General features: G+C 40.5%; 1 protein-coding gene across 1 annotated transcript in view; it reads right to left on the reverse strand.

Moving 5' to 3' along the window:
• Positions 1 to 24,190, reverse strand: part of LOC110962536 (pyruvate carboxylase, mitochondrial) — a 627,844-nt gene that overhangs the window by 23,362 nt on the left and 580,292 nt on the right. The window contains 6 exon segments of the mRNA XM_051943654.1: positions 849 to 1,028; positions 10,721 to 10,807; positions 11,564 to 11,721; positions 18,863 to 18,944; positions 19,691 to 19,858; positions 22,875 to 23,115. Of these exon segments, the coding sequence (XP_051799614.1) occupies positions 849 to 1,028; positions 10,721 to 10,807; positions 11,564 to 11,721; positions 18,863 to 18,944; positions 19,691 to 19,858; positions 22,875 to 23,115 (916 nt within the window).

The following is a 24,190-nucleotide window of genomic DNA, read 5'->3' on the forward strand; positions in this document are numbered from 1 at the left end:
GAAATTGATATATATTGAATAATTGAACAGCTTGTAATAGCAGGGAACCTATCATGTACCCAACAAGGTCTCTTCATTAATATTGATTGCTGTAACTGAATATGTAAAATAAAAGTGGGAGTGATAATGTCACATGATGCTGCAGCGTTCTCTCTTCACTGTGAGATCGACAGACTTTGATTGATTTGACTTTGAGTTTGTCTCCTGCAGTTCCATCTGCTATTGTGTTCATTTTTCACTAATTCATCACTTGGACAGATGTTGAACGTTTATTCGTTATTGTTTTCCAGACGCTGTTTTGGGGTAATCTCTGGCTACCTCCTGGCTGTTAGCATAGCCTTAGCCCCTGTCAAAGCAGCTAATACCCTGCTTTGTAGAGACAGATGTGCTTCTTCTGTTTTTGCAGGTTGCATCTCTGCTCTAGAGGTGTGTCTGCCAGTTACATCAGACTGATTAAATTAAACTTAGTTCAGAGAGATGCTACAGGCGGCATTAGCCACAGGCCTGACTGCAAACCTCCAGCTGCAAACACAAATAAGTCAACTCTTTTCACATTTTCACTGTAATGGGGAAACTGGCCATTTCTGTGTAAAGTTGTGGTGTTTATTAGGACTTTAGCAACCGCTAACACTTAACTCTGCTCTACAAAACACTCATTTGTCCCAGTCTGTAAACAGGAGCTTTCAGTGTTTATTGGCTGTTGCTGGTGACATGCAACCAATCGAATGGAACTAGATTTAGAATTGGCTTGAAGTGCTTTTTAAATGTAAATTGATATTATTAGAAATCTATCAAAGAAATTTAAGCACTTGGTGAAAAAACACTGAATACAGAAGAAATTGCAGTACCTTGGATCTGAGCGGCTCAGGGAATCCTCCATGTGGTATCCCGACGTATCCCTGCAGAAACTCCACCACGGACAGGGGGAACGACAGCTCGTCTGCCCTCTCCTCCACCTCTGCTCTGGTCAGGTCGTTCTGCACCATGAACTGGGCCAGATCACCCACAATCTTTGAAGATGGAGTCACCTGAGCAAGAAAAAGAAGAAGCGTGAGTGCTAGTAGTATTTGTTTTTCGGTGGTATTAAATCCCTTCCAGGATGAAAAGAAGAGTCATGCTTGCTTTTGCCGTCAGTGCGGTATTTCTATTCCACCACAGGCTGAGCATAAGATATTAGAATACAGCCTCTCCACACACATATCTCAATTCACTTTGGACAAGGAGAGGTGCCATTATTTCTCACCAGTCTGTGACCACTGGCCTTTTAATATGACAAATATCAGCATTGTACAGAAAAACACTCACACACAGAATCTATTCAGGGTAATACTACAGTTTTTCACATTGCAATGGTTTAATCTTCCTTTCCCTAAAAAGTACAAGTAGTTGTAACTGTCTGTCAGGACATTTTTCTCTTGTGAAGTCCTGCTGTTCTGTTTCCACTCAGCAGTAAACAGGTAGGACTACACACACAACAATTTCACCAAAAAACAAGCAGTGACAGAGTCTTTGTTATAATGAAGATGCTGTCTGCAAAGATTAAGCACTGAGTGACCCAGAGAAAGAGAAATGAAAAGATGTTTATATCTATACAGTCTCTTTAATCTTTTAATTTGACAGCTATGAAATAAACTACACAGACTATCTCTGTGAAAACAGAATGAACCTGAAAATGAAGATGGAAGAAGAAAGAACACAGAAAACATTCATTAAAATCACACGTATTCATTCTTTCATTATTTATAATGGCATATCATTATGGTAATTGCGATCCCTATTAGCATAATGGTGATAAGTGGAGTCTTTTTTGACTGTGAACAGGACACTGATGCAAATATCAATTGCACACATTACTCTTCTATTGGGATGATTACAGACAAGTTTAAAGCTTGCTGTTGACTTTCATCTGATACTTAGGCCATTAAAAGGAAAAAGGGGTCAGTTATTGTGATCCAGCAACTCTTCTGTCTCAAAAACAGACATTCTGTTTTGTACTCATGCTCAGTGCTGCATTTTTACTATATAGTAGGAGAACAGATCAAAGTTGAATACAAGAGAGAGAAAAATATGACAGTCTCCCACATAGAGACCCGACTTCTTGAAAAATTTAAAGATCCCTGTGGTGGAAATAAAGTTCATGCCATGATAACATGTCCATATGGTGTTTTTTTTTTTTTATATGGTGGAAGACACATCATGATTCACTTTGAAGCTGCAGTGTGCAGTTGACCGTGTCAAAAACACAGACAGTCAAAGTTTCACGTGCAAACTTTATGAGTCAAACCCATTGGCTTTCAATGTGGAACTTTCTGTTTCTGGATTGAACATGTATGGCAGACTTACTCTAATACTATAATTCGCCATTATGTAACAGAGTTGTTTTACAGAGAAGTAGGTGAGCTGTGTGCTGGAGCTGCTGGGATTCATTTCATGGAAAAAAAGGAAAAAATTCTAAATGCACAGATCAATTTTTAGGGATTTTAAACTATCCTCACATTGAATACTTGCCAGCAGAGTGACAGTGTCCTGTTTTAAACCTCCACCCATAGTTTGACAAGTTGTAAAGTTAAGCATTGACAGCTGAAGGACTAGAGAGAACAAAGAGTGGGCCCACACTCTACAAGATGCCTGTTTTTGTGGCAATTAGTGCACTCTGAAGAAGAAAGAAGAAAGGGAGAAAGAGAATAGATGAACAAATATAGATCAAGTTGACATTCCCCAAAGAATTAACCAACAAAGAACTTGACACCTATTTCTTGGAGATGTGATGCCAAATTATCAAGACTGAGACATGAAGCGCACACGTCCCTCTGGGATTAGTGCGGCCCCCTGGGGTTTGGGTGCTTGTTAGGCTAGCTGAGCTCCTGTTATCACTGTAGTCTTTCAACAACCGCGGTCTAACTTGTGTGTGTGTTTTGTCAAAGTGCCTTTGGTCTTTGGAGATGACAAGACTACCCACCAACTCAACCTATCCTGCAAATGGCAGCAGTAATAATGATGGATGCTACATTTGAAGACCAACTGTGCACTAAGTATTTTCTGTAAATAGTATATAGGTGCCTTTGGTTACAAAAGTCCTGCTGTGGTCTTTAAAGAGTACTAAAGTACAGTGACTTGAAAAGCAAAGGTGTCTGGAAAAAGACCCTCCCATTGTGAAGCTATGAAACAAATCAGAAAATATGTTGGTGCAATTGATCTCCTAATAAGAAAATTTATCTTTAAAAACAAGCACATGATGCCTGTTGAGTTCCACAGCCACTTGAACAGTGTTAAAGGAACCTTGCAAGGACATCAGTACTTTCTCAGCAAGCTGCAAGAAATAAGCGCTTCCTGCTGATTGGAACAAGTCTGCACTTCCCTACAGCACTTCCCGCCACAACACTTAAAGCTCAGTTTGATTGGGTTTGTGAATAGAGGAGATAATGATACATTGCTTTTACTGAATGACTGTTTACAGAAAAGCTTAAGAGATTTGAATGGGCTGTTGAAATCCCTGGAGAGGCCATTAACTTGGTATAGCTGAGGAACAAAAGCTCACTGCTCAGTTACTCGAAATCTATATAAAAGACAAGAAAGAAGCATCACTGTGCATTCCTATTCTACCTTCCCCCGGCCTTCATTTTCCATTGTTTCCTCTGTCTTTCTGTCTCCGGAGTCCATTTTTCTCGTCTCTTCACTGCAAAATAAATAACTGTTACTCTTCTCTTTATTATCCATCTTCCAGAACCATTCTTCTTACTCCAGGCCTTTCACTATCCTAAACACTATCTTCTGTCTTCACACTAAAAGCCAAGATGTTGACTTTTTGCTTCATGAATCAACTTAGTCCCATTCCCATCCCTCTTATTTCCAGTCAGTCTGCCAAATGTTTCTTTTTCTTGATCCAATAGTGTTACTCTCATTATCAATCTCTGCTGATGAATCATCCACCTCCAACTCTCTCTGGATGCCTCACACACAAGAAAAGTAAATTATATTTTCAGCTTGGTATGAGCTATATATGATGTGGGAGCTTTTCTATATTTTTAGACGAGCAGTGAGGTAAATCACATCTTGGCCGGGTAAGAGGAATCTGATTTCCTCTGTTTGTGTGTGAAGCTGAGCTCAGTTTCTTCACTGTTAACTTTGCATCTATCTCAGGCTAACAGATAAAGTAGTGTCACTGTGTCAGTAACTCACATTTCTGTCTTTCATATACTGAAAACAAAGTTAAAAATTACATTACAATATTAGGGGAACTTTAACTGGACTGATTTAAGTGAATTTCTTCTTGAATCTCTCAACAAAATGTAATCTAGTAGAAAAAGTGGGCTGATATTCTTTCTCAAATAACTTTGCTGACAGAGTGAGGGTCTGCAGCCACACCGCGTCATATAGAGAGAAACCTAACCATTAGGTTTGTGTGGTGCAGTAGAGATAATAGAGAGTGGAGTAAGAATAAAGGTCATCTGCCAACGATTTCAAAAGGGTAGAACACAAATGTCAACGTAGGTCTTGAGAGATTTCTTGACATATGAAGTTGTATTTAACAGTATGTAGGGATCTTCTCCATGCATGGGAGATACATTCATGTCAGTGAATAGATTGTAGATTAGCTGTCGTACCTTGCTGTACTCTTTAATACAATGGAAGACTACATCTCATTTGTGTTCTGCATTGGCAAAAAGAGGCCATTGTGAGGGTTTAGCTAGCAATGTGCCACCACGACAAAAACTTCAAGTCAAGGTCAAGTCTGCTAGAAAATGTCAATCCTGCTAAGAAGCACTTTAACCAAGCCTTTATTGTCTCCACATATTGTCCACTGTGCTTTATTTATCGAGAACCCACTAATGGTACAAAATGAATGGCCTGACTTCATGGCCATACATGAACATTTCCTCCAAAATCCCTTATTGTGGGGTTAGTTGCTGAAGTCAGTAGGCTTCATATTGTGGAGATCGTGATTGTCTGCACAAGTATTCACAGCAATCCACTCAGTAGTAGTGGATCAGCCTTGAAACCATCTTGCTGACATTTCTAAAGCCAAAGTACTATTCATATTTTATTTGTGTACATTTCAAAGTACTGCATTTGATAGAAAAAGTGAATGAAAATGGAAAATTTCTTTAAAAGCATTTCTATGCTTGCTTGAGGTAATTTTTGACCTTAAAAAAAGAGTCAGTTTACATAATGGGACATGGAAACACCTTTTTTGAATGCACGACTGATCAGCTGTTGCTGCTTTCTTCTTCGTCTTTGACAGCATGAAACCTGGCCAGTACTAACCATGAAAAAACAATTACAGCTTGCCCAATTGAAAACAATTCCTGAAAAAAAAATTCTCTCAAAGATGGCAAACTTTTTGTTTGGTTTTTCTTCTTCGAGGTGTTTTGGTGGTCTGATTGCGTTTCTGGGTTCTTATAATCTGCTTTTTATAGCCTGTACCTTCTGATGCCACTACACAGTCTGGATTATTTGCATTTTCATCTTTTCACAAGCTAGTTTCAAATATGGAAACAACTAGCATGGTATGACTAAAAATGAAAACAGACAGTAAATGATTCTCTGATTAAAGACATTGAACTACCTACTGTCATAACTATTTTGCAAATGCATTTTATCAGAAATGAATCCAAATTAATCCAAACTGAGGCTCTTATTATCACACCTGACCCGTTCCTCCCTCATCCACCTCCAGCATCTCTTTCTCTTCTCACCACCTCCATGTTTCTTTTCTCTCACACTTTTGTTCTCCCGCCTTCTGTCCATCTTTCTCACTTTCACTAATGTACAGCTCCCACTAAGTGGTCCTGCATGACTCCCCACTCCTGGCAGCAGAGATCTGGTACAGTGTTAGAGAGTGTATGAATGAGGGCATGGCAGTGATTTTCAGTGTGCTTGTATGCCTTTGTGTCATGTGTCTGTGTACTTTGCTCAAATTTGTTTTGAAATGTGTCTCTATCCAAACCTGAACTCCCCTAATGGGCAAAGGATTATATCATCCAGAACAGCGAGTGTGCATCTGTGTGAGTGAGTGTGTGTTAAAGACAGAAAAGGCAAATACGACAAACACACACACACTATAATGCGAGGCAGCCAAGCCAGCAGCAGAGTGAAGAATGGTACCTGTCAGGAGAGGAGGAGACAGGAGAGAGGAGCGATAACGAGAGGCTCAGAGGAGGAGGAGGAGGGGAGAAATGATAGAAAGATTAAGGATACATGAAGGAAGTCTAATCGAAATGAGGGATGGTGGGAGGCAGTGATGAAGGAGGGGAGGAGGCAAAATGAAACCGGAGAGGGAGAGGCGGCAGACAGAGTGATGAAGAGAGTGACAGGAAGAGTAAGGGGGAGAAATAAAGGGATGGACAGATTAACCGAGGGGAGGAGAGACGGAGGCAAACAGACAAGAGCAGCAGACATCTGCAGCCCCACAGGCAATACAAGGAGGCGCTCCACCTCCAACTATAAGAGACTGTGTGAGTGTTTTCACAGTGTGGAGGTGAGTGAATACGTGCCTGTAATTGCAAAAGGAAAGTGACAGACTAAGTGAGGTAAAGGGCGGAAGACAGAACACCCTCACAAATACATATACAACTTGTCCTTCTGATATGGACACGCTCATGTAGCGACGGATGTAGCGGAGCGAGACAGAAAAGGGGAGGAAAAAAATGACAAAATGAGTGGAAGTTAAAGCAAAGAAATGGAGGAAAAGAAATAAACTTCAGTTCCAGCAAGTTAATGCCAATTACAAACTAGGGATCAACTGATAAGGGTTTTTTCAGGGCTGATGCCGATTATTGGTGCCCAAGAAAGGCTGCTAACTGATATTTGGAATCGGTATACATTGTGTGTAATATTTTAACAGCATGAGATGATAGAGAACCTGTCGTTCATAACAAGGCTTCTTCATTATTAGCAATGACTACAGCTGAATATGTAAATTAGAACTAGGAGTGATTAAATTAGGACGTTCTCCTCTGTTTATGTGGGATCGACTGATCAGTTCCCCTCCTGCAGTTATGTTTGCTGTTCTTCTCTATTTTCTTAATCTTTCACTGTTCTATTACTTCTATTGTCCACTAAGGTCCTACCTTAAAACTTTATTAATTACTGTTTTCCAGATTCTGTTTCAGGTTAATCTTCTAACTTAGCTGCTAGCCATTAGCTTAAAGCCTTAGCCACTGTGAGAGCAGCTAATTTCCTGGTTTGTGGCAACAGCTCGTGTTCCTTGTTCCATTTTTTTCAGTCTCTGCTTGAGAAGCATTTGTGAGACCACAGAGTGACAACAGACAGAGAGAGGAGTCTGCATCAGACCTGATATAGTTTAATTCATCAATGGTCTGCAAAAAAAAATAAAAATCAGATTGATACTTGGAAAAATGTCAAATATCCACTAAATATGCACATACCTTGTGTACTTAGACACACTGCATAAAGATTCAATGTATGCATGCACAGCTGAGATTACATTATTAAAACAGCACCTGCAGATATCTGTTCATGCGTGTTTTGCCTGATTTCTCTATCGTTTAAGCAAATACGCCCTCCAGCAAACATAACAGTCAGTAGCTGTGAGTTCAAAGCGATGACTTGTTGGTATAATCTTCTGTCTAAGAGGGTTTGTCAGCGCTGCTGTTCAGAAGATAATACAACACTGCCGTCCGTGCACGGGCAGTACTACGTGACCAGGAGGACGATAAGTGGAAGAGGGGAAGGGATTGACATCATCCAAAGGTTGCCACAGACATGATGACATGTTACAAAGACCTTCAGGTTAAGAGGAAAAAGCAGATCTAATCTGCTTCTATTTTCTACTTTTTCACTTGTCAAGGTTCTTTTGGTAAGATTGCTTTTTTTTTAGTGTCACAACAGCACTAGATTTTACCATATAAACCAATTTTAAAGTTCAACTGATATATAATAGGAAAAACAGTTCAATATTTCAGATAAAAATAAGTTGGACAAGATTTAAATACATTAAACACAGAAATAAAGCATATTTTCATATGGCCAGAGGCAGATAAGAATTGCTTTGAAAAATAGCATTAATTTAAACTAAGATACCACAATTACAAAAATGAGGATGCTTTTTAAAACTGCAATCAATTTTATCCTTCAGAGGATTCTGCAGAATGAAGTGAGGCTCTCTATATTATAGACACACAATTAACACAACATTCCAAATGCAAACACTAAGATACCATCCTGGCAATGCTGCTTTATTCCTGCACCTCCTGACCTAAATGCCTTTTGTGACTGATGTACATTTAACAGGCCTGTGCACACATACTGTAGACCCTGTGTGATGGAATGCTGAAACTTCCCTCACTCAGATCAATACCGGCCCTCTTTCAACACAGTTTTAAATAATGGGGTAAAAACAGATCACCTTTCACAGTTCCATCTTCCACATCCATCATTCTGCTGCCTGCAAAATGCCCCTGTCTCTCTAAAATTTTCAAGCAGTGTGGCAAACATCCACTTCATCTTAACTGCTGCACATGCAACCTGCATGACTGCCGTATGATCAATAAGAGAGATTTGATCTGGCCTCAGACATCCTCAACAGATTTGTCCAATTAATGCTGAGGAAAAGTCAAGAGGCTGAGGATGTTTTTATAGCCTTTATAATTGTAAATCAAGCACACGGATTCAGGTAGATTTAATGAACTGTGTTGGGTGATCAGTACGCGACGTGATGATTACGCTCAGCCATATATCTGGAATTAATATTAAGCTGTAAAACAGTTTGGCTTAGGAGCATTCTGTGAAAGTCTGTCATTTGGTATTAAGTGGAAGCCAATGAGCCAAAGTCCAGGCTTGTCTTTGAATTTTTCACCAGCTTGGTCTGTCAGTTCAGACGCATCCTGCACAAATATCTTGATTTCCTAATTCGGGATGTGACACCAACTGCTACAAAAAACATGAATTAGTAAACGCGGCAAAGTAAACAATTGCTTTAATGCAAATCACTTTTATGCAAATGCTTTGGTGATAAAAGGTTTTTTTTCAGAAATCCAAAATAATTAGAGTTGTTTGTGTTTTGTCTTTGGAGTTTTTGCTAAAAAAAAGAGAAAGAGAAAATGCTTAATTATTGATGTAAAAGTTGCCTTGACACAAACTTTACAATTCTTCACGGACAGCTTCATAGCTGTGACGTCTGCAGTGATGTGTGGGGGATCGTGGTAAAGGCACATACATTGGACAGATGCTCTGCCTGCTGCCAGTGCAGTATGTGGAGCGTCTCCTTTATGTCTAAATCTGACAAGCAGCCTCCTTCTCCCTTATCGACAAGCCGACAGTGTGAGAGGCATCGCCATTGTCAAACTAACAGGATACAACTGAGAGCATAGCAGGACCCATAGGCACATTAAGCCAACATTGGCTTGTGCAGTGAAGCCCACCAAGTCTTAATTGAATTGATAGAGAGCATGGGGAGAGGGTAGGGGAGGTCGGGGGAGAGAACTGATGAGGAAAACAGAGAGGGGGCCAGAGAAGGAAAATTGAGAGAGATATAAAGAGAATAAAAAAAAAAAGGAGGGAGAAGGATGTGGTGGAGTAATGGGGAATCCATGGGAGCATGCCTACTCCGAGAGGGAGCAAAATAAGAAAGATGGCCGTGGAAAAAAATGTGTGTAAAGCAGCTATAGAATGGCGAAAAAAAAAGGTGAAAAAGAAAAGTGAGAGGTGTATTTCAGAAAGAAAGCGAACGCAAACAATTGAGCAAAAATAATTGCAGAGCGAGTGTGAGCACAGCAAAAGAGGGACAAATCTATTACTAAGGTGTGATGGTAAATAATGAAGTGAGAAAAACAAAAGAATTAATGAATGTTGATGAAAAACAGAAAGTGAATTTAGGCTGATGTTGTTGACTGCAGAATTGGCAACAGAAGCTTCTCTCCATAACTACAGTTAATGTGCCCTTCAGAAAATGAACCCCACAAACAGTTCACTGGAGTTTCTCCTCAAATTAAGTAACTGTGTTAATGCTGAATAAATCTATCCAGCTCAAGTTAGAACTACTTGGCAAGCAAGAGGATAAACGGACCCAATACAGAAAAGGTGTAGTTTGCCAAGTTCGGATAAATAAGTCTAGTTAAGAAAAGGGCAAAGATACTGTAATGTAGGTGCACAGAGCTAAAGGAGGCTGGGGAGGGTGAAAAATATCCAGTGAGCTGAAGGTGAATTCAAACAGCACAGAGCACACACCTTACTTAATCTGGGATTGTTTGGTTCAGCCAAGCCAGGAAAGAGGGGCAGCCTGGTAGAAGCAGCCACTGTGAGCCATGCCAATGAAGGAATATCAAAAACGTGCCAAAGTATTTGTGCTTTTGGCAGAACACTCCTCTCAAACTGGGCTAGATGTAATGCATTAAATGAGTCATCCCTACCGTTGCAAATGCGCTATATGCTTCCAGTTATTTAAGATGCAGAGCTAATTATTTTAACATTCCTATTTTACTGGTAGATCTTAAAATGAAGTCTGTGAATCTGAACAAAGATTCTAATCACTGACTTCACCTTAAATCGAGGAGTTTTGAATCTGTCAGTCAAATTAGAATTTTCTGGCATCACTAATGATAAAAATGATGAATCCTCACTGACTACATCTATTGTCCTGTGTATCTACTGAACTGCTCTGTACTCCTGAGTTACTGGTGAAGCTAAATAAAGGCTGAAACTGCACTGCTCGGTGATGAAAACCAAGGGGGATTTGTCATGTTTTATCTCCATGTCTCACCTTAATGAGGTCTCCTAGTAGTTTATTGGCTTCAACGTATGCCTTCTTCACCTCCTTGAACTTATTTCCCAGTCCCATACTGTGAGCCTGCAATGAACCACAGCGAAACAAATGGCAGAATGAATGAGCAGAGTAAAAATAATCTCTTTATTATTTCTCATTTAAGGGAAAAGTCAGTGAGTGCTGGGCGAGCCAGCATCATTCTGTGATTTAAAGCAAAAACTTGTGACCAAAGCTTTTAAATTTAGCAAAGGCCAGATGGGCCATTCTGGTACCCCACTGTAAACTGTAATTTTCTACACAGTATATTTGTTTAACTCTTGATATAAACAGGTCACAAGTGGTCTCAGATATGGGCAGTCACAGGGTTTTTGCAGTGGGTGCAAAATGTTGTGGATTCAGTCACTTTTTAATGACACTTTTCAGAGTGTGACTGTGTAAATTGTGGACACTGTAGACTCTTGTCATCGGCCATACAGAATAGATAAACAAGTTGTTCAAGCAGCATTTTCAGTCAGTGTTTCCAAAACAGTGCACAGTAAGTAGTTTTAAAGAAAAACATAAAAGTTTTAGAAAGGCACTTCTAAAGGAGGGGAAAAAAAAAAAAATCAGATTCAGATCCTGAATATTCTGTTTAAAAAAAATTCTTCTGTCAACAGTCTTACATCAAACTGTCAATTCAAGTAAAGCAAATGCACAGACAGGGATATAACAGTGAGTATCTAATGTTACACACAGCAAAGATTGCCAGATGCACAGTCCAGCTCCTATTCTCCATCCTCTGCAGCTAAAAATGTAGAACCGAGAAAACATAATAAAAAATACAAGAATAGCTGCCTGTACCTGGAAGTGAAGGTTGGTGTACTGTCCTCCAGGTATCTCGTTCTCATAGACGTCAGCGTTGCCAGATTTCATGGTGGCAGTGCAGTCAAATGGAGCGTACAGGCCTCTGGCTACTTCCCAATATTCACTGTAGTCAAACACCTTCTCCAGAGCAATGCCTGGAACACAACACAATAAAACCACATCAAGTCAATGGAAACCACACACTTTTGTTTGGAAGACTCAATAATACTGATGCACAGTAATTTCAACTAACTTTGCGGCTTGTCTTGAGACAACAAAAGGCAGAAAGAAATGCAAAGTTTTTCACAACAGCCTGCAATATGAGGTGGATTTGGGTGTATTATAAACGCTGCACTGACAGACATGAAGGCTGCGCACAGACATATGACCCAATCATCAATTCTGCTTTAAAACCAAAACCTGTTCTTTTTTGCTTTATCGTTTTTGTCCTCTTGCAGCTAAAAGTGGAAAATGATGTGATATTCGCCACAAATCTAGTCGAATTGTTGTGGCAGTCTGCCATTTATCTGCATTAGTCACATCAACAACTAGTGCCAGCTAGTCAATTGTGGGTTTATGCAGTTGATTTTAATGTATGAGAATATGAACACGAAGTGAAACTTGTTACAGTTTTGACAGTGTGCTGGGGTTTTAGAAACTAGCACAAGTGTCTGAATGAAAGAAACCAAAATGATGTAGTCTGCCAGGAGCTCACTTTTTGATAGCTGGATTAGAGAGCAGTGCACTTCATCTACTTCGCCTAACTGTAGGTAAAGTGTACTATTAGCCTGTGAGTGTGCTTGAAAGCTGCATTTTCATCTTGCCTTTTTTCACATCTGAACTGCTCATTAAATCTTCCTCAGATTTTGTGATCCTTAAATAAAACATCTGTTGCTCAAATTCATGACATTCTGCTGCCGCCGGTTAAGGTACACTAAAGCTGATTACCTCGAAAGGAAAAAGGTGCTTTAATGCCACAACAGACAGAAATGGCAGCACACGGAGCTTCTAGCTAATGATGACAAAAATCATCCATGTTAATGAGACAAACTTAGCTTGTTACTTCCACAACAACCGAGTGACAAGCTTGTGTTTTTATGATTCCAAGAGAGCGCACACTCCAAAATGCGTGTCTCCACTGTGATCTTGGTGGGAGAATGGAGCTACTGTGAAATTAATGTGAAATTAATCTGCATGTCGTTGCTCCTCGAATTCAGCCGCTTGCCAAGCCAGGCTGTAATTGGGTCCATTTCCATCTCTGTATGCGAGCACCATTTTTGTTGCTTTCATTTATGCTTCCGTTGTGAAATTATAGTTTCAGTTTACAAGGGGGAAAGGATGCCGTGTTCACTGTGTTGATTCAAATGTAAGCTTGGGTCAATTGTGCCAAAAAGCAGCACCAGCTGAACACCTCAGACTCCACTTTATGTACTTCTGGCTTGCAGTCAGTGGACAAAACATTTTCAAGATTGCACATAATTAGAAGTAACTAAGTTCTCCCATCTGAAAAACTGTAGCTGTGCTGCTGTACTGAGGCTACTGTGGCTGTAAAACCTGCCGTCATTTGTGTAGCAGACTGATGGGCAGCACAACAGACACACTCCAAATGTGTGGTTCAGCCGTGTGAGGCTGTTGCACTAAATAGGATTCTTTCATAAAATATTCAGCATATCACTATATATATATATATATATATATATATATATATATATATATATATATATATATATACACAACTGGCCACATCTGCATGCAAATCTGCATACAAATCTACAAATACTATGTTCATTCAGTGCAAAATTTCTAAATGTAAGTGTGCTTTAAATCCTCTAAAGACAGAACTTAATGCATATCACAGAGGATAGAAAGAATTAAGTCTCATTTGGAAGAATTAAGATTACATGAGAAGGTGGGAGATAAGATTTTCCCTGCAGTCACTGGTAATTTAATTCACTGTTCTGGACTGGATTTTAAACTTGATCGACATCCAGAATGACAATCCAAAGAGAAAGCAGATAAACTCAGAAATCTGCAGCTGGCTGTCTTCATTTATGAGCGATGAGCTTAAACAACAGTGGTAGCTGAGAGGAAATTTTACAACTGTGTTGGCAGATTGATCCCAGGTAAAATAAATCTCCCACCAAAAAACAGCATGTAGGATCTTAGAGCAGGGTTTTATATTTTTTTGTGAGTCCTTCCCTCCATCTTAGTGGAAGATGCAACTGTTAAGTTTGCATGAATCACAGCAGCTACATTTATGTGAAAGTAACAGGATTGCAATAAAACAGAATTATCCATTATAGTATCACAAAATTATTAGAATTCATCATAAAGAGGCCATGAAAAGATCCACCCAGTAGTCTATCCAGTGGACCAACTGACTGACTGAACCTTTATAGAACAACATCACTAGTGTGGCTTCAACACCTCAATCAGCCCACTGCGAAGGAAAGGTCAGGGACTTTATCACTTTAACAAACCGAAAAAAGCATTTCAGAGTCACGAGCTCCAGACTGTGTGGTGGAGAGGCACCTGGTCCAACAGCTGAGCCGCAGCTTGTCCAAGAAACACTGTCTTCCATAAGCCTACAGTGTGCAATCTTCCTCTCTCTGTCTCATCAGCCAAACACTACACCTGTGTGAGCTGGAGAGTCTTAAATTGTTAAAAATGATTAATAATCTTCATTTACCAGAGAAGTGCTTTGGTTTGGAAGGATAACAGGAGCATGTTTGCTATCCAAAAAGGAAAGTTGGCTGTAAAGAAGCAAACACACCAGTACTCGTTTTTGTCTGCATTGTGATAAACTACAGGCTAAATCATGCTGAAGGTGATACTGCATGGTGTTTTTTTTTTTGCACTGCTGGTTGCAATCCCAAAATCATTTCCTATATAGCATGTGTATGTATTCCACAGACAGATGTTCATACAGCACATATTTGGATGGCAGCAGGGCAGCGACAACAAATCATTAATATTCAACTCAGCAGCACAAACTGACTAACGCAGGTTAGAAACGCAAAAAGTCTCATATTTTGGAATTTGTAAATGTATACATACATTTTCTGCACCAACACAGTTGGAAAAAAGCAGTCACACACACAGCGTTTGTGGTTGATGCAACAATGAGAGCACAACAAGACGCATAGATGAAGACAGATGAGACACAGGGGAATTGAGGGAGAAAAGAAAAGACAGAAAGACAGAAATGGTGAGAGAGATGGAGGTGATGCTAAACGTCCCCGTTCACCTCCTCTTTGTCTGGGTTTAGTTGCTGTGTGGTCCTCTAGGACTGCTGCATTTTGAACGGCTCATTGTAGTTGCAGCTGAAAAAAAATCCAAATAAATCCATGCATGTTACATGAGTTGAGGCAGTAAATGCAGTGTGTGAGACTATGTATCACTTTTAAAAGTGTGTGGCATGCTGAATAAATAAACTGACAGCTTAAAGACAAATGAATCAAGCAGAGAAACACTGCTTTTGACATTTCTTTGGGACAAAGAGATACTGTGAGAGATGCTAAGGGAGTGGAAGGGAGAGAGGGGGAGTCTGAGGGAGTGAACTCGGCATGGAAAGTGCTGTTAATTGCTTTGTCACCGAGTGAGGGGGAGGGAGGAGGATGGAGAGACAATGTGAAAGAAGCGGGGGTGATAGGAAAAGGCATGAGAGCATAGAGAGGGAGCGAGATAGAGGAGGGAGAGCACGCTGCACAGCACTGATTACTGCTTTGAAACAGAGATGGGAGAAAGACGGGAGGGAGTGAAGGAAAGCAGTAAACAGACTAAGGTCAGCAAGGTATGGAAGTATCCAAGGCACTGCTCTGCTTGATTACAAAAGTAGTGAGATAGCCAAACTGAGACAGAAAATGGGAGAGGAATTAGGTGAAGCAGGGATGAAAAGCACAAGGTGACAGGTATGAAAGGATGTGGACGTGAGAGGGAGTTTGCCTGCATGTATATGCATAATGCATATAGCAGGGTAACACCAGGACACAGAATAAGTATACAAACGTGTGAGAGAGAGACATCCTGCATCCCAATCTCAGTCTCAAGTGAGGGAAATTGAAATTCAATGAATAAACTGAGACATGAGAACCTGTCGCTCTTTAGCAACGACCTTGTCTTTCTCTCCCTCCTGTTTTTGTGATACTGTATGCTCCTGAATTGATATTCGGTCACAAAAACTGGACTGTGTCTAAATGATGACAGAGTGTCTATCACGTCTATTACGTTGTCCAGAGCCATGTTAGTTCCAGATGTAAACCTGCCACATTCAGCTGCGAGTTTAAAACATAGATGGAGGCAGCAGCAGTAAAGAAAAAAGTTTTCCTCACAAAGCACAAGTCACATCATCCTCAGAACACGGCACGTTTTAATGGATCTGCTGCTGCACTGTTTTATAGACCGCTACAGAAATTGCTTCCTCTTTTATGACAGATTTTTCAGTGTATGATTGTTAAATATTTCTGTCGAAACAATGAGCCGAGGAAAGAAGCCGGTTCGCTTTGAAGGACACCATCAGGGGCTAATAACACCAAGACCTGATGTTTACAGTTATCTTCTGCTTGACAAAAAACACTGTAGCTGCTCTGGAAATTCAACCGGACATCTTGTTTTCCACTTGGCCATTCATCCATGGAAATTAGAAATGGCAAAATGAAAGTAATGTGGCACTGAAACGCAAGGAGCAATGCCTTTTTTGCTGACCAGTGGTTTAACTTTTCACCTTGCTGCAGTCATGTAGACATGTACTCAGGAGTAACTCAGTACACTGTCAGACCACTGCTGAGCAATGTTACAGGTTTAACAGAAAATACTTCTGACCTTTGGGCATGATTTGTAAAAGCACACACCTGTCTATATAAGGGCTCACAATTCATATCAGAGTAAAAGCCATGCCAAGGTTGAAGGAACCGACTGCAGAGCTCAGAGACAGGACTGTGTTAAGATCTGGGGAGAGCTATTAAAAATTGTGCTTGCAGTTGAAATTCCCAAGAGCACAATGGCCTCTAAAATTTCTAAATAGAGAAAGATTGGTCCAGCCAAGACTCTTCTGAGAGCTGGCTGGCTGTCTAGCCAAACTGAGCAATCACAGGAGAAGGGCCTTGATAAAAGAGGCGATCAAGAACCTGGTGGTCACTCTGGCTGAGCTCCAGAGATCCTGTGTGGAGATGGGAGAAACTTCAGGAAGGGCAACTGTCACTGAAATGCTTCACTGATCTGAGCTCTATGGCAAAATGGCCAGATGGAAGCCTTTTCTTCAGTGAAATATACATAAAAGCTCTCTTAGAATATGAAAAAAAACAAAAAACAACCCCCCCCCCCCCCCCCCCCTTAACACCTAGGGACTCATTCTATAAGAAATAAGATTCTCTGGTGTGATGAAACTAACATTTAACAGTTTGGCCTCATTTCTAAGCATCATGTTGAAAGGAAGCCAGGCTACACTCATCAACTGGCCAAAAATATTACAGCAGTGAAGCACGGCGGTGGCAGCATCATAGAAGAGGTTGTTTTTTGCCAGCAGGTGTAGGGCAAATAGTCAGTCTTGAGGGCAAGCTTAATGGAAACATGCTCTAGAGTACTCGGGACCTACTACTGTGTGAAAGGTTCACCTTCCAACAAGGCAAAACATTTTTATTTTTATTTTGTTAGTTTAGACTACATAGCAATGCAATATAACAAAATTTAAACACAAAAAGAATCTGAATGCTTTCTGAATGCACTTAATGTACAATAATGTAACATACAGGTACCTCCTGTGCCTCCACTTGCGAATCTATTAACATAACTCAATAAAAGGTCGCTAAAATATAGTCTGATACCGACAGTCAGTGATTGATGACAGCACCCACAGAAACCACTTCAAACCATGTGGCATGGCATCTATGAGAATGTATTAATAAACATGCAAAACGTGCAACAGGAATGCAGGCAATTGTAACGAGAAAACAACAAAATCTATTATTAGAGGATACAAGTGGAACTTGGGGTACACGCCAAGATGTCCATGTGAAAACATTATCTGCATTTAGCTACCATACAGCCACACACAGCTTTTAATGTTAATAATATCCTGCACTACAGCAGCCGACAGTACATTAGCTGAGCCGTGTGAATGTAGTGTAAACAAAATTAGCGGGGCTTTTCGTGGTTCTGGGTAATGGAAATGAGCTATCAGATCCAGTTAGCAAGGCTGAGTCAGTTTTCCCAATAGCATTACTCCACATAACTAAGCAGCAAACGCCACATCACTTTTAATTCCTTTAGCCTGTTTTGTGTTCCTTCAATTTTTAAGTAGCATTTCTCCAACTGTCTGCTTAAATATATCTGATGTAGGAGGTTACCAAGCCTGGTCAGAGGTGAGGGTGGGCTCCAGCTTTTCTGCAGCCCATGAAAATGAAATTGTGCAGTATGGCAAACCCAGTGAGGAATGAACACATTATAAATCCATTCCTCCACTTATCATATAACCTCCCGAGAAAACAGAATGGTGCTCCACACTGGTCCAGAGGGGCTTGTACATGAAACACCTCAGATAGACGTGCCAGAATATCGTTTAGGAAAGCAAATGAGTAACCATCATGTCAGTTGCCCTGAAGAACCTTTAACCTGTAAATCCTCCAGAGAAAGCTACTACAAAGCATAGCAGTATCCGTGCTGTTCATTTTTCAACACACACCGGAATGAAAATAAGATCACCTTATTCACGACTACGAGAAGTATTTTTATAAACATGCACATGGGCTTTTAAGCACCAAATAAATCTGCTCATATGTATCATCTGCTGCTTAAATCTCTCTGAACTATTCATTTTATGGATCGAGAATGTTTTGTTCCTCAGAGCAACCGTTTTTATTCACGACAACGGTTCCTTTCTTTTGGTCTGCCTCCCTCTCGTTTCCATCTTCCTCTCATAATTGACTGTGTACATCATCACTGAGCAGAATGTGTAGGTTTCTCCGCCACAATTACTGGTGCGCTCTGTCATTTATTGATTTGTTGACCGATTTTCTTCCCTCGTGCAAAGCAGCAGACTCTAAGAAAGACACCCAAAAAATCATTTCTGAGTATGATGGAGAGATTTTCCGTCTCACCAACAAACACGTGCTGCAATAAAAGCTTAATGTGGAAATCTGAAGTTGCTTCTTCAAACATATTTATTCTGAACCTGTTTTTTAATGCTTGAGCTAATGAGATTGATAAAATAGCAACTGGACAGCGTCTACCAAAACTGATCCATTACAAAGAACTTCCTTTTGAGATTACTTGCTCTTTAAGTGAAGAACTGCTACTTACCGGTGTCAAGCTTGGTCCCCTTGGCACAGGCGACCATGGCTCCCATGCTGGGCTGAGAGGTCATCCCAGCCATAGAGTCAACCTAAAGAGAGACCATCAATATGAATAGAGTTTGATTCAGTTTTAATCACTGCAAATGCGCATAATATGGGTCCACAACTTAGCGGATTGATTGTTTATACATGAAGTAGAAGGTGCTCTGCAAATCTGCATCCAAGTCATGCAAGTATAATGAGTAGTGGTGAGAAAGCACAAAACACCAGCTTCCCTTTGAACAGGATTTTCCCCCACAAAAAACCTTCGCTACCCGACTGGGTGTATTTCAGCTTGCTTCGTTTTGTGTTATTGTGCATGAATGTTTTATTATTATTGTTATTCATTATTTAACTACATAAACTAATGGAACCAATGCAAATGTTTTTAGAGAGGGAGTCTGATTCATGGTGGACAGTCGGTTGTCTGTTTCATTCAGTGTTACAAGAAACCGAGCAGCACAACAGCCCAAAACTGCAAATAGTAGCCAATTGTTTTAATGAAACTGCCTGTGCTGGCAGCATGCGTCAGTGAGCACAGTGAAGGGAATGTTTCTGGCTTCAACAATTGTTTCTGTTTAGTTTCAGCAACATTTCATTACGCAAACTGCAGCAACTGGTAGGAAGTGAGTGAGTGTTCATGTTCAGGATAATTGGTGGGCGGATGGAAGTTTCAAAATATTGGTAGCGGTCCCGTGTCAGGCTTCTTATAATAAACCCAATATCAATTTTGAATAGACATTATGGTAAATTAGTAATGTGAGGGATCTGTAGAACTATCATGATAAATACTCACTGCTACATCAACTACATCAGCTCCAGCTTCAGCACAAGCCAGCATGGCGGCTACTCCGGCTCCAGCTGTGTCGTGGGTGTGCACGTGGATGGGCACATCTGGGAAACGGTCTCTGAGAGCGCTGATCAGAAGCTTGCTAGACTCTGGCTTCAGCAGACCAGCCATATCCTGGCAAGAGAGACACACACGAGGAAACGGGTGGAATACATGAATTTAATCGCAAACTGATGAATTCACAACACTAAAACCACCTACCTAAACAGGTCTACTTTATGTTGCCAAAACAGTTTTTACTCATAAATACATAGATTTCACAACATCTAAAGGTCTCCTGTGGTATCAGGCACCAAAATGATAGCAGCAAATACTTTAAGACCGAAAGATATGAAGTTGGGCCTCTACGGATCGCAGTGTGTTTTACCAGCAGATTCTATAGAAGCTCAACTGGATTGAGATCTGGGGAATATGGAGGCTGAGCCAACACCCTGAACTCATGTCCTTCAGACCACTGCTGAACCATTTCTGCAGGGCGACGGGGAGCATTACGCTTCTGTAACAGCATATATTTTAAATAGCTGCACTTGCTGTAATTTGGTTTTAATCTAAGTTACTGTTGACTGAATAGCATGCTCTCTGGAGCTATAGTGTATAAATGCCATTGGTGCCACACTGACTTCCTGAGAGGCGTGCATGAGGCAGGTTGGAGAGATCAGCATGGACTCATGAATGGTTGCTTTCATGATGTTCCTTAGTTTATGAGTATATGTGTAGTATGAACATAACTGGATGTTCATTAGTGTGTTTACATATATATTTTTATTTTTTTTAAAATGTGTTTATGGGAAGTTTGAGACATTCTGTAAGCTAGCTGTCTAGCAAGCATTAACCTAAATGAACGTGCTGCTCCTTTTATAGGGACATCTGACCCTGCTGACTATGTTTTCTTATATTTACAAGGTACATCTTTTGTTTTATTGCCTTGTTATAATATTGTATTAGTGTAAAACTCACTGTCAGTTCCTGAGAGATGTACACAAGATGCCTGAGCCTGCTGACCAGAGTGGTTTCTTATATTTACCAGATGATACAATAAACGGCGCCGAGAAGACATTTCAGCCTTATGACTTCTTTTGAAAAATAAACAACACAGAGGCAAGGGGTTTTGAACCAGCCAGTAAAGGTGTGTGACTGAGCGTGGCTACACTGCTGAAAGAGGCCCTCAAAGAAAGCCGTTGCCATGTGAGTTGCGTGATCTGCAATGTGATATTCACACGCATGTTAGGACCCGAGGTTTCCCAGAGCAACACTGCCTCTCCACCAGCTTGCTTTCTTCCAATAGTGTATCCTGCTGCCATCAGTACTCCAAGTAAACAACGTACACGCACTCAGCAAAATCTGAAAATCTGATTCATCCGACCCAGCCACCTTCTTCTACTGCCTCATGATCCAGTTGTGCTTGTTATCGGTGCTTACAGCGATGAACAGGAATCAGCATGGAGACACTGACATGTCTGCAGCTACACAGCAAGCTGTCACACACTATTAGTTCTGATATCTTTCTATCATGCTCAGCAGTACGCCTTTTTTTTTTTTAAGCAGATTATGCTGCAGTGGCTATTTTTTGGGAATGGGCACCACGAGTCAGCTTTTACCCTTGATCATGTTGTTGTTTCACAAGTTGGTGGCCAAGCAGACAGAACACCTGACAAGATCTGTGGTTCCTATTTTTCCTGCTTCCAACACCTCAATTTTCAAGAACTGATGGTTCACTTGCTGCCTTATAAATCCCTTCACCTTGACAAGTGCCACTGCGTTGAGACATTTTCAATGTTATTCATTTACCTGTCAGAGGTTGTAGTTGATCTGTGTAATCTAGACGTTACTCCTCTTTTATACAACTACAGTCTTTAGAGTAGTTTGATCTTGGAAAGAGGGGGGGAATGACTACTAATACTTTCCAAATAATCACTGCATTAACCGCTGAATTCATCTGAAATTAAAACAGATGTTTAATTTAAGCCAGTTTTCTACTTCTGCTGTTGAGGAAGCATCTTTGAAATCGCCACTTAGGAAAATCACACTTCTGACAGATATGAGACAGGAAAATCATTAAATATGAATTTGAAAATTATTAAACAGCACAACAAAATAAAGACACTTATGAGGATTATTATAAAAAATAAATCTGAACTGATATTAACAGAAATTGCAAAGGGCGCTTAAATGTTTGGTTGCGGTTCCTTTGATGATCACTGCACTCCATGAAGTTACATTACATGCCCATTTCCTCTTACAAAACTTAACCTCATTAGCCGTGGCAGCGTTTTATGAGACTGCCACCGCTGTGTACGATGGTTCACACTGTGTAATTTATCATTTCACGTCTGCAAATATTGTGTCATGCCTGAATAAAGAAATTAATTCTTTGTGAGCATTATCAGTCCATTCATTTAGATAAGAGGAGCGAGTATACAAGTTATTTTAATTGGAGCAAGTTGAATACCATCAGCTGTGTTCAACCATTAACTGGAGAAAATTTTCTTGTTACACAAATGCTAATCAAAAGCCATATATGTGTTTAAGGGCTTTTAATTCAGCACAACACATTAGTGAAATTGGTTATTGGAAAAGCTATTTTTTTTTCATCATTTATTTCTATTTTCCGCTGAATATCAATTTACATTCTTGCATTTCGATAATAATAGCAGCAAATGTAAAACTAGCAACAGAAATAGAAGTGGAGGTTGTATGTGAGAGAGGTAAACACACCCACACAGCTGTTTCTCAGATGATTAAAGAGTGGTAATTTCATCAGGAATTAGTCAAGTTAATGGAATTGCACCATATATTAAAGCGAGTGAGTAAAAAAAAAAACAAAACAAAACTTTACACTGCTACTTAGATTGTCGACAAAGCAGCTAGTGAAGGTGCAGCTGGTATTTTAGGATCTGATTAAGACCAACATGCCATTGCACGTCTGCTTGTGTGAAAAAAGTGTGTGTATATATGTCATTTCAGCTGGTTTTCAGTTATTCTTGTAGCAGGCTGGATGGGATTTGACGCAGAAGCAAAGAAACAAATGCCAATATCCTTCGATTTTCACAGGGAAGGACAAAACTTGGCTTGTTGCAGAAGCCTGAACAACTTCTGCTGCAACTCTTGGATCCTTTTATTGTTTCCTCACCTTGATACACAGGATGTGGGTTCCAGCTTTGACGAGCTCATCTGCCAGTTTCACATAGTATTCCAGGGAGTACTTCTGCCTCATCGGGTCGGAGACGTCGCCCGTGTAAGAGAGGGCGGCCTCGACTACGCCACCTGCCGCTCCTGCAGCCTCCATGCCCAGCAGCATGTTAGGGAGGTAGTTCAGGGAGTCGAACACGCGGAAGATGTCCATGCCGTTCTCCTTGGCCACCTCGCAGAACCTGAGGAGATAGAAATGATGTTAGTTAAACACCTTCCACATCCACATTTTAATCAGGTGAGGAAGGCTGTAAAGACCTACTGTACACTGCAGGATTAGCACACAGTCTCACCCACACACGTATAATGAGTCTGCCTTCACGCACAGTGTACTCCTGATAACAGTGCACATCCGGGTCAGGATAAGCTGTTTATATCCATCACCATATCGGTGCTCATAAATATCGCTGTACCTGAGTAAATACTGTTTTCTCACTATTTTCATGAGCTTACAGCCTGCAAGAGCTCACAATAACTGGGGAGATATGTATACCCGCCTCATTATCCATGTTGCTAGTGCTAAATCCTTGCCATTATTGCTTTGGCCCCGGTATCTTAATCACGTTTTTCATAACTGGAGTGAGTACTTACTGTAGCAGTGCGATTGTGAATGCAATATTTACTCACACTGAGAGCTTTTGTTTTGGAAAACTCAACAGATAACCACTGTATGTCAGACACACATTATTATGTCTGTTTATTTGTGCCACAACAGGATTGTCAGTCCTGTTTGTGTGTGTGTGTCCAGTATTTATTTAGTAATATGCTACAATGTATACAAGTGCTGTTTGCCCATTGGCACCAAATGAAAAACACTGTACTGCCCTACATATCTAACTCAGCTGAAGTTATCACTATTTGTGAAATTCATAGAGGTTGTATTTTTTTCCACAATGCGACAAGAAAATCTCGTTAACAATCATACGACCCGCTCAATCCTCCAGGCGGTTTAGACATTTTAAAAATGCCACATCCCTCTCACTGCAAAACATACTCTGCTGTGACCCTGTAAAATGCACTTTAAATCAACTAAATGAAATGGAATTACACTTTGATTTGATTTAGTTAATGAAGACGCTTAGGTCACTTGGCTGCAAGCTGCCGTGCTGAAAACGTTGCGGACGAGTTAGTGACAGAGTGCAGGGAGGATGGAAAGAGAGAGAGCCGGGCAAACAGATCAAAGCCATTAATCACAATGATGTGCAAATTTTCGATGGCACTCCCCCTATGGGACGCCGAGAGTGAAGAGGGAGATGA

The sequence above is a fragment of the Acanthochromis polyacanthus genome, chromosome 23 (genome assembly GCF_021347895.1).
Source record: "Acanthochromis polyacanthus isolate Apoly-LR-REF ecotype Palm Island chromosome 23, KAUST_Apoly_ChrSc, whole genome shotgun sequence".
In the NCBI taxonomy this organism is placed as follows: Eukaryota; Metazoa; Chordata; class Actinopteri; family Pomacentridae; genus Acanthochromis; species Acanthochromis polyacanthus.